The sequence below is a fragment of the Apteryx rowi genome, unplaced genomic scaffold (genome assembly GCF_003343035.1).
Source record: "Apteryx rowi isolate R43461 unplaced genomic scaffold, aptRow1 scaffold_199, whole genome shotgun sequence".
NCBI classification, from domain to species: domain Eukaryota; kingdom Metazoa; phylum Chordata; class Aves; order Apterygiformes; family Apterygidae; genus Apteryx; species Apteryx rowi.
The window spans coordinates 427,136-438,428 of NW_020448296.1; the positions used below are offsets into that span (position 1 = coordinate 427,136).

At 41.2% G+C, this 11,293-nt stretch overlaps 1 protein-coding gene across 1 annotated transcript; it reads right to left on the minus strand.

Annotated features, from left to right (window-relative positions):
• Nucleotides 1–3,579: 3,579 nt before the first annotated feature.
• On the minus strand, nucleotides 3,580–11,254 carry TUBB6 (tubulin beta 6 class V). The gene is made up of 3 exons (XM_026063032.1): nucleotides 11,134–11,254; nucleotides 9,973–10,083; nucleotides 3,580–5,126 (listed from the first exon to the last, which is right to left on the minus strand). Exons 2-3 carry the CDS (start codon nucleotides 10,031–10,033, stop codon nucleotides 4,063–4,065), a joined length of 1,125 nt encoding a protein of 374 aa, XP_025918817.1. The 5' UTR covers nucleotides 10,034–10,083; nucleotides 11,134–11,254; the 3' UTR covers nucleotides 3,580–4,062.
• Between the last annotated feature and the right edge of the window lie 39 nt (nucleotides 11,255–11,293).

Below are 11,293 nucleotides of genomic sequence, written 5' to 3' on the forward strand. Positions count from 1 at the left end.
TATTGGAATCAAAGTTCAGAAAGAATGATTTACTTCAAATTAGTAAACTTGTTCTGAAAACTTAAATCAGGTGCATATAGAAAAGTAGTGATCGATTTATTTGTTCTTTGGATATGCTCTAGTGCTGTACTTCTAATGTAATCTGTATTAATGTCTTCAGTTTGTTCTATTTCCCCCTCCATTTAGCTGAACAGTTTTTTTTCTTGTTTGGAATAGGCAGTTTCTAGGCAATGCTGAGGATTGAATATACTTAAGTCATCAAGGTCAGTGCTCTGTTTTTCCTCAGACTTTTTTGGGGGAGGGGGGCAGAAAGGGGGGGGGGGAGTTGGGACACCCCTAACCTAACTCTTCACAGTGGCGCTACCTGACTGCAAAAGCATAATCTCCTCTCCAGGAAACCTTCTCTCCCACTGCCCGTCTGTGCTGTCTGCCTCTTTAGATTGTAAATTCCACTCTTGTTAACGACGTATTGCAAATAAATAAGCTTATGATGATGTAAAGGAGGTGCAAGTCCCTTTGCCCTTAGTCTAGAGCATCAACTTGCTCCATGTAGTCTTATTTCAGTAAGTTTTAGTGTGTTGTGCCAAAAAGTGGCAGAACTTGACTGTGCTGGGATTTTGGAGCTAAAATGATGTTTAAACAAAGCTGTTTACCCAATCTGCTTCTGTAAAGAGAACTGTTAGCTTCCCCCCACTCCCATATTTAAGACTTCAGAAGGTTTAACTTAAGCAAATCAAGTGTAGTCTGCTGTGACTGCCAATAAGGTCAGTTTGTTTTTGGTTGTGAACCTGTCGAGCTGTGCTGCTTCAACTAACCAGGGCTTGTACAATGTGAAGGGAGCTGCTAACTTCCCTGCTCTTCCCAGTGCTGGGAGAAGGAGCAGGTCTAGACAGACCCTCTTCCCCAGCCTGACCCTGTTCTTGGGAGGTGACCACCTTTTCCTTGGGACCTATGAATGTATTCTTCTCTCTGTTTCTTCTCTTAGAGACTCAAAAAGGCAGAGCTGAAGGCATTTCAGGATATGGAGAGCTCAAGAGCCTAAGGGAGGCTTGGGTAAGGCAGCATGTGCAGGGGCTGTTGTGCCTGAAAACTGAGGAGCTGCCTGTTCCTTGCTGGTTTTGACTACAGGAGCTTTGCAAAGGAGCTTGCCCATCAAGTTATAGCCATATTTACCCTGAAAACGCACTCCCTATCATCTCTCCCACTCCTTGTTTTCAAGTAAATAGTGGGATAGGTTGTCATTTTTTCCCTCATGCTAGCATTGGCAGAGGTGTTTGTGTCTGAGCAGTAATGAGAGTTGCACTTTTGGGTTGTTTCCCCCCCCCCCCCCCAAATGACTTAGGTCTGCCTTATCCTGGCATACTCCTTATCTGTATTTCTCTGTGGCCAGGTGCAAAGCAACTGAGAAGAGACAATGCAGGTGAGACAGGCACACAAAGGAGAGCTGCAAGGGACTAAGTTGAAAAAATAGAGGCATTAGGCATTAGTGTGCAAACTACCAGTCTCTCTTCCCAGGTCTGTTGTTATAGCAGTGGAGAGAGGAAAGGAATGAAATAAAGAAGATTGCAGGACGTAGAGTTGCTGCTTGGAGGATTAAAAAAGAAATTGTCTGTTAGACAAATGGCTTCTATATGTGTGCAGCTCGACTTGAGCATCAGTAATAGCCCTACAAATAGAGGGAAAGGGAAAAACAAAAACCATAGATGAGGAGTAATAAAATTAAAAAAAAAAAGAGTGAAGCCATGTGGGGCTCATCTGGCAGATATCAAAATAAAAGATGATAGGTTTGTAAATAGAGTAGAAAATTATCTGAAAGGAAGTGAAACTGAAGGAAGCTTTTGCCAAACCTATCACTAAAAGAGGTTTCAGTTTTATGTCTGAATGAGCAGATGATTGGAAAGTAGCTTGACTGAAGAGGAACGGGAAGCCTTGCTTTATTTGCTTTCATACTTCCCATGGTTTTCTTACTGCTTGCATGCAAACTGGTCTCCGAAGATGTTCCTACTACAGGTTTCTGCCTTTGTTTGCTTGTTCTTTAATCAGCTGGAAACAATCCGAGTTTCCCTCTTTTCAGAAAGAGGGGATTAGGCTGCTTTCCCCACATCCACCCAAGTGGTTTTAATGCATTCTAGAAATTCCTATCATCTGTTGTGAGCAAACACATAAATGAAAGAGCGCATGAGAGGTAAGGTGGGATCAGAGGATATTGTCATGTAGGGACTCTCAGGTTCAGAATCTATAGTCTGGATTTTGAATCAATGTGTGGAAAGCACTGAAGAGTCTGAGCTGCCAYGTCATAACTTCTTTTTGCATCACTGGCCCTTTAGAACTGACTCACTCATAACCCTTCAAAAGAGAGAGCCAGGCTCTGCCTATACACCAGTGCCAAAGCCAGTTTGGTTAACAATGTTTTAACAAGTGCATCAATCCATGAAGTCGCTGTCTATGAGAAACATGTACTTGATTGATTAAAATGAAATTAGTTCCAATCCTGAGTAGAATAAAATTGGGCAGAAAATTTTAGCTTATATGATTCATAAAGCTGCCTAGTTCATATTCTTTATAAAATGCTCTCTCATTCCCTGAGCCCCAAATTAGCAATACATAACACATCTTGTTAGGAATGATTGGGTCTTTGGAAATTACACTAGTATGTTTGTAAAGTGCCTTTTAAGTATTGAGAAATGCTTTTGCTTAAAAAGCACTTTGGAAGGAGAGACAAAAAGGAGCAAAGAGTTCCTGAAACATTTAAAGTTTGGATTTCCAGAGGGTTTTCCTCTTTGTTTGCTTGTTTTGTTGCCTAGAAACTGACCTAAATAGGGCTCCGCGAAGACACAGTGTTCTCTGGTGGGGGCTCTGCAGTGGAGAGGAGCTGTTTAATTGATATAACCAGAAGCATAAAGTATGCACAGAGAGTGAATACCCAACATCACTTTGTCAAGGCAGCAAGTGAGCTAGGTAAGACAGATCTTTCTGTTTTAACTTTAGTGTAAGGAGATTAACTGCTGTTCATCTTTCATTTCACCAGCTGTTTTGAATATTGTGGAATAATGCTCTTTTTTGTATTTTATCCTTAATTTGTCCTGTGATTTTAATATATCTAGATAACAAGGCATGCACAGGTGTGATAAATTTACAAACATGAGTAGTGAGATAAATCAACAGGTAACCTAGGCCTCCTCTCTCACTGTGTTCTGTAGAGTATCTATCTGAATTTCAGCTACATGGGCTAGGTGGAATGGAGTCATGAATTAGAAGCACCAGTAACTGGTGGTAACTAGAAAGACAGGGGACCAGCAAGATACAGGGGTGCCAGTTTGAARCCTGAGGGTCCTTAAGGAACATATCACAAATGGATAGACTTAATTTATATAATTTGTGATTATTCTGCAGCAATTGACAAAGTCGCATAGTATGAATCCTAAAAACACTAGCCTCTAGCCTCACTAGATATTTACACAGCAGTGAGTCCCCAAAACACTTGCGCTTGAGAGGATGCTAATCTTTTTTATTTTGTTTTGCTACTAGAGGACTGAAGTCAAATATCAATGTTAATATTTACTGTATAGAATAGTTAAATCTTTTTCTTCTTTTTATTATGAATAAATTTTGTTCCTGGCAGTTCAGTATTGTACACTCAATACAGAATGATTAATTCAAACCCACAAATTTTACCCTTTCATAACTGGATGAAAATAGTGCAGTTCTGTTTTGCAGATTTTCATGCCTGTTTTACTTCTTGTACAACTTCATGGAAGACAAATTCTGTTTGGAACGAAAAAAATATATCCCAAACTAGCAATCTCTGTGTTCAGACTCTTAGAACAAAGTATTAACTGAATGCTTTACATTTGTCTCATGATAGAAATGGCCTGATTTCCAGAAGTGCTGAACATCCTCAGTATCCTGTGACCTCAATGGACTCCGAAAAGCACCTCTAACATCTGAGACTCATGCTCATTTTCTTCTTTTTTTGAAGCTTAAATACAGATTCATAAGCCTAATTATTAGAAATCCAGATTTGAGAATTTGGCCTGGAAATTTTCTTTTTTCCTAATTTCTTTATTCGTTGATTTCTTCTTCCTCATCTTCAAATGTTTCCTCTCCATCATTTGCTGTAGCTTCTTGGTACTGCTGATACTCTGAAACCAGATCATTCATGTTGCTTTCTGCTTCTGTAAATTCCATTTCATCCATTCCTTCTCCTGTGAACCAGTGTAGGAAGGCCTTTCTCCTGAACATGGCAGAAAATTGCTCAGAAATCCTTTTGAAGAGCTCTTGAATAGCTGTACTGTTGCCAATGAATGTGGAAGCCATCTTGAGGCCACGAGGCGGTATGTCGCAAACTGCCACCTTGACATTGTTTGGGATCCATTCCACAAAGTAACTACTATTCTTGTTCTGGATGGCCAGCATCTGCTCGTCAACCTCCTTCATGGACATGGGACCACGGAAGACCGTAGCTACTGTCAAATATCGCCCATGTCTTGGGTCACAGGCTGCCATCATATTTTTGGCATCAAACATTTGCTGGGTGAGCTCTGGAACAGTGAGTGCTCGGTATTGCTGGCTGCCGCGGGCTGTCAAAGGAGCAAAGCCTGGCATGAAAAAGTGAAGGCGTGGGAAAGGGACCATATTTACTGCCAGCTTCCGGAGGTCGGCATTTAGTTGGCCTGGAAAACGCAGGGATGTAGTCACTCCACTCATGGTAGCAGAAACCAAGTGGTTTAAATCTCCATATGTTGGAGTGGTAAGCTTCAGGGTGCGGAAGCAAATATCATACAAAGCTTCATTATCGATGCAGTAGGTTTCATCTGTATTTTCAACCAGTTGGTGGACTGAGAGAGTAGCATTATAAGGCTCCACCACTGTATCAGAAACCTTTGGAGAGGGCATGACACTAAATGTATTCATTATCCTGTCAGGATATTCCTCTCGTATTTTGCTGATGAGAAGGGTTCCCATGCCAGACCCTGTCCCTCCTCCCAGGGAATGAGTAAGCTGAAATCCTTGCAAGCAATCGCAGTGTTCACACTCTTTTCTTACTACATCAAGTACAGAATCAACCAACTCTGCTCCTTCCGTATAGTGTCCTTTGGCCCAGTTATTTCCTGCACCAGTTTGTCCTAAAATAACACAAGAGGGACAAGAAATACACAACATTATTGATAGGGCGTGGTACTTGGATACATACTGGATTCAAATCACTTCTATAATAAAAGCTGCAATAAATCTTTCAGGTAGTTTGTCCTCTTCAGTTTTGCTTACGAATATCTTTGGAAATGTCAGCAGAAACATATTATATGGTCTCCTTTTGCTTCAAATCCCTGGCAGTTTTCATTTGTGCCTTTTTGGTTGCGTGGCTTTTTCTTTTTAGGTATTTAACTTCCTATAAATGCAAAGATGGACTCAACTCATTGTTCTGAAAGCCTTCACACTCCCAATCTTGCTTATTCCATAAACATGAGGAGACTGTTTACATTTAAATGCTTTCTGTTTATAGAGAACATGAGGTATACAAAGCTAAATCACAGATACATTTCTAAATGAAAGGTTCTTGGACTGTTCCTGTGAGTTGCTACTTTTTCACAGGAGCCATTGTTGTCATTCAAGGATGAGGCTGGGCTTAAGAAATGTTATTTAATTTATTATATCAAGAACTATATTGATTTTAATTCATGGTTACCTAGCCTGAATCAAAATACTGATCAACAGAAGCTTTAAAGATGTTATTTTGAAATCCTGGGAATTGAGTGCCTTTTAAACTTTTACTGGTTTCCCTAGGAACTCACTGTTCTTCAGGATCTGCAAAGCAACTTTCAAAATTGAATTACTATTGTTTAACGAGCCCTTCATTTTCTCCCCATGGCTTCCATTTTCCTTTTATGTGCCCTGCACAATCCATTCAATATCTTATGATGGACGGTCTTGCTATGTCACCATTTCATTATTACTTGGATAACAAGAAGATTTAAAAGGGAGACCAGCTTTTAATACTCCTGTTCCTCCCAGTGTCTGCTAGTTAAAGACATTGTGCCACTGAGCTCAGCAAGTCGAGTGAGTGGCACTCTTGTGAGTGATATATTGTTCAAATATGATGCATTTTAATTTCACTGCATCAGAACTTGGTTTCCTTATGTTGTATTTGGTTAGTTAATGCATTGTTCTATATGTTGCTATATTTTTCTCTCTTGAGAGCCTAGGAAGCTCAGCACTTCCTGTCCAGCTGGACAARGTACAAAATAATATCCTTCAAAAACTAAATAGGATCAAAACTGTCTGCAGTGTACTTGAACAGATTCCCCTGCTACAGCTAGGGCAGCACATTAGTCTGCACTCTAACAAGCAAATAGAACTCCAAGATGTGGAAGGATCCTAACAAAGCCAAATTCTGAGTTTAGGAGGGCTTTATTTTACAGATTGTTCCTTGAGTAAACATCCCATCATCCTACTCCAATGGGCAGGGAGATATGAAGAGAATAGAGATCTAACAGGAACAAAGCACAAGGAGGGAAGAGAGTGGGGATTAATCTTACATGGTTACTGACTCACAAAAAATGGGGAAATGATGTGTTCACAGAAGAAAAAAAGGAATCAGCAAGAGCTGATTCTTTCATTCTATTTCCTCTTGCTTAGTTTGCAGAGTAAGCCTGGAGATGAAATGCCTAACACAGATGTGGAGCTGTCCTCCTCCTCCAGGCCCTCCACTGCACTACACTCCCCTGGTCTCAGTCTGAGTCACTCAAACTCCTAGATGCCCACATTATCACTGCTACCTCTCTCTAGTGCTCTAGTACCACCTTTCTGTTTCAGCCACAGTGTTTAACTGGAGCAGTGGCTGCCTACACCAATACTAATGGTCTCCCTTGAGCCAACACTGTCAACCACTCGCATGGCAACATTGCACTGCACCACTAGCTGGCCACCTGCCCAGGTCCTCCTATGCTCCACATGTCCTCCAATATGCATGTGAATGCTCAGTAATGCAATGCTTCAAGACTCACTGACTCTATGGCGCTGTGACAATACAGTGTGATTACTGATCAGTGATTATCAGTGTACAGGACACAAACAATAAGCTGTGGAAGCTCCAGACTTCTTACCCATGACAATACGGTACAGTGTGGAGAAGCCATGGCTCTGATGAGGCTGCCATGTATCTGGAAATCTTGATCATGACCCTGTGAAACATCACTGGATGCACCCCAAGTAGCAGGTACCTACCAAACCTCTGCAAGTCTTAGACAAACAAAATTATCAAACTCCACCTGAACTAAATCTCTAGGTGGAAAATGAGAGCATGTACACAAAAATCAGGACTTACAGCAAATCTTACTAACACTGAAAACTCTCTATTGCATGCAGCCAGTCTCTAGCATCCTGCCTCTGCCTTTTCTCACTGTGCACTTACCAACATCTAGAGGAAGTCTACAAGAAGCAGTCCCACAACTGATCCTGCACTCTTGGTACCTTCAGGTCCCAGATCCTCCTATCACTTCTTTCTCCAGCACATTGTAGGACTACTACTGATGCTCAAGTCGAGCTGCACACATATAGAAGCCATTTGTCTAACAGACAATTTCTTTTTTAATCCCCCAAGCAGCAACTCTACATCCTGCAATCTTCTTTCACTCCTTTCCTCTCTCCACTGCTATAATAACAGACAAACCTGGGAAGAAAGACTGGTAGTTTGCACACTAATGCCTAGAAGTCCAGTGTGGACAGCGTATGATTTACAGAGGGAAGGATAGCTCCTTTGACTGGCCAACAGCCATTTTGTGGTTGCCCCACCAGTTCAGACATAACCTAAGTTGAAGTGATATCTGTGCAGCAGAACCAGCAAGGGTGCAGACAAGAAAAGAATGAGAAACATAAAAATGTAGAAACTGAAGCTAGTTTAAAAAAAAAAGAAGTTAAATCAGAGATCAGGGCAGTTCCTGGTGAGTAGTTATATGCTGTTAGAAGGCCAGGAGACCTGCTAGTTGTCCTACAGCAAGCTCATTCCACCTGTGCCCCTTCACCWTTTAGATCACTACCTTGTTAATGCAAACATTAAAGTGCAAAGATATGTTTGTGTCCATTCCAATCTCCTGCTGGTCAGAGCTGAAAGTCTGAGCTGAAATTCCTGAATCTGGATGTGTGATCAGGGCTCACATCCAGAGAAACTGAAGGTACTCAATACACTTGAATGGAACTGTCATTGGTGGTCTGCAACTGCTCACCATGGGGCCACCCACATATGTATGTATAAACAAGCAGAGACTGTAAACATCTCCATCAGAATGAGCCCTAGCAGCCTGGGATACAGCAAGTATGGAACTGCTAACTTCTGCCACAAAATCCTTTGTGGGCCCAGGCTAAATTTTTAAAAGAGAATACAAAATGCTTTGTTGGCTTTTGACATAGGAGATCATTACTTCAGCACTCAGGCAGCCATTCTGCATTATTCAGCAGGTTGGGAGGACAGTGCCTGATGCTGGCAGGCAGCCTCTGTCAGATACCAGTTGATCACATGCTGKTAGTTCATTGTTAGCTTGGAAGGAAGAGAGTACAGTGAACTGGGCTATTGTTGAAGATGCTCTGAATTGATTTTTGCTCTGGTTTTATTGGAGGAACGCCAAACTAAGTTCTGATTCAGATATTTTGAAAGGTCAGGTGAACTCATTTTCAGGGGGCTGCACTAGGTCCACTCAGGAGAGAGGGAGTGAATGGGGAGGCCCAAATACAGAAACATACTATGTAAAGATGCCTGGATCTAAAGGCTTTTTTTCCCCTCCTAAGCTTTCTTCTACTTTTCGTAATCTAAAAATCCTGTGAAAGAGACCCTTAGCATCACTGCCATGAAGTACACTGGAGAAGAATAGGGATATTATTGTTAAAAATTTTAAGTCTATTAAAGGCTGACTTTGCTTCTTACTCCCCACCCAAGCAGCAATGATCTGGGCTAAAGTTTGTTTTATACCTCCCAAATAATGTTTATCTTCCCTCTGTCTGTCCCTGGCATTGTTCCTTCCTTATGTTAACATAATATACCAAGTTAAGTTGCAACCTAAGCTTGGCTTGGCAGGGGGAAGATGATCTTGTGGTAATGCAGACTTGGAAACCAAATGGAGATGACGACAGTTCTCATGGTAACTTTCATTCTGACTTCCTGTTTGGGCAAGTGGAGCACTTAACTTTCACACACTGTTTCTTCTTTAGTGTGAAGGGACTGAAAATGTTTCTGTACTTCACAAGCACACTGTGAAATTTAATCCTGATAATGTGCATTTTTAAGTTTAGACGGAAAGTACTAGAGCAGTACGAAGTAAAACAACAACAGCCACAAAAAAAACCTCCAAGAGCTGCAAAACCAGAAGTTCCCCACATGCTTTCAGGTTCCTCATTATGTCAGAAAAATAACTTAATAACTGGATATATATGACAGTCTGTTTTCACATTACTGTTAGTCTTCCTCCACTATTTACTATACTGCATTTTAATGATCTGCTGAAAAAGTTAAATAAATTACATAGCCTCTAAGCAATGTCATACTCAAGGATTTAATGTGAAATCAAGTTAACTGTGGTTTGGCTGGTTTGTGGTTGAGGTTTTTCTCTCCATTTTCTGCAGAATTTCCATGAATTTTGTTATAAATAAGGGGTCTCAGGATTTCCTTGGAGCTCATGTATATTGAAAGCAAATGGAGATTATCTGAGTATTATAGGAAACTTTCAGTAGTYTGTTAATTGAAGGAACATGATTAACAGAAGAACGACCGTTTCAGTTAACAGGATCTTTCAGATGGCTGTCTTATGGCTAACTGGAATGGCATTGTTAAACTATTAGATTTCTCAGTGCTAATGATGACCTTAAGCTGTTTGGAATATGGAGGAGGCAACATAGCTTGAATGCTTTTTTATCACTTGCTTGGTAATTGAACACCTGTTAGATATTTTTGTTTGTATTTTTTAAAAAGTGACATTCACATACCAAAGATGAAATTATCAGGTCGAAAGAGCTGACCAAAAGGACCAGATCGCACACTATCCATGGTTCCCGGCTCCAAGTCCACTAAGACTGCTCTTGGTACGAATTTCTGGGCTACAATAGAAAGTAAGTATGACCTTAGCATTCTGATGTAAACTAGATCTCTTATAGCTTTCAATACATTCTATCTCATATTATTAGTCTAGTTTAGGATGTACATATACAAATACTTCCTATACAGGAAATCATAATAAAAAAAACAGTATCATGGGAACATATCAGTTCTGCTTAAAAAAACTTTCAGTCTTTTGGGTTTTGGTCATACAGATGGCATACTGCTTTTTGAAAGCTCTTTTTTAGCAATAGATACAGGGGAGGGAAGTTTTTTGATTAGAAGAAATGTTTGATGTGTTCTTTTCTGTGTATAATGGCATGAATGGAAGTTTTTTTGTCCAAATAATCCTAGAACACTTTACAAGCTTTATGCTTGAAGAATCATCTCCACTGACACAGAGCTACCTGATGCAGGTGGCAAACAGTAGTAGATTAGCACAGCTACCACAGAGGAAAATAAGGAATTCTGTATCCAGCCGAAGTTGTTGTAGGAAGCTCATGTAAATAATATGAGTATGCTGGACAGAAGTCAAAATACACTTGCAGGTTTGTGTCAGCAGACTGAAGGAGTTGTGATCCCCATTTTGCAATGTAACACCCTCCGACACTAGACTGACTCACAGGACTCGGGCACCTTGGGCATCTTATTAATGATTCACCTTTGAGTCCTCCATTACCTAGGGTCCAGCCCCCAGTCCCGATATCAGGGACAGTGTACTCCAGATGCAGGCTCATATGACCAACAGCTTAATTCAGGGCAATTGATAAGACATCTGATGAATTAATCATATATTAAAAGAGCAAACACCTATTGTAGTGTTAGCTAACAAACTTCCASCTCCAGATTGTAAGGCCGTGCCCATAGGGACAGCCCTTCTGTGTCATTTCTCTCTGCTTTGGGAGATAACAGCAGATGTTGGGTGGCTGATGGCAAGTGAAGAGGTGGCCACGTGTGTAATAAGGTTTCGTGAATCTGCTGTTTCCCAGATCTCTGGGTGTCCCTTCCCCCGGGGGTCCCCTCTCCCGCACCCCTCCCCGTCCCACACTCACAAGATGATTCATTATAGTAGACATTGATCCTTTCCAGCTGCAGCGCTGAGTCACCGACATAGCCTCCGGCTGGGTCAATCCCGTGTTCATCGCTGATCACTTCCCAAAACTAGGGGAGGGAGGGGAGGGGAGGGGAGGGGAGGGGAGAGAAATGGGCCGG

Bases quoted from the DNA above. Each gene is read 5' to 3' on its own strand.
- TUBB6 (XM_026063032.1), bottom strand. From the start codon at position 10,033: ATGGATAGTGTGCGATCTGGTCCTTTTGGTCAGCTCTTTCGACCTGAT. The intron at 5,127-9,972 runs GTATGTGAATGT...GTGTTATTTTAG, and splicing joins ACCTGATAATTTCATCTTTG to GACAAACTGGTGCAGGAAAT.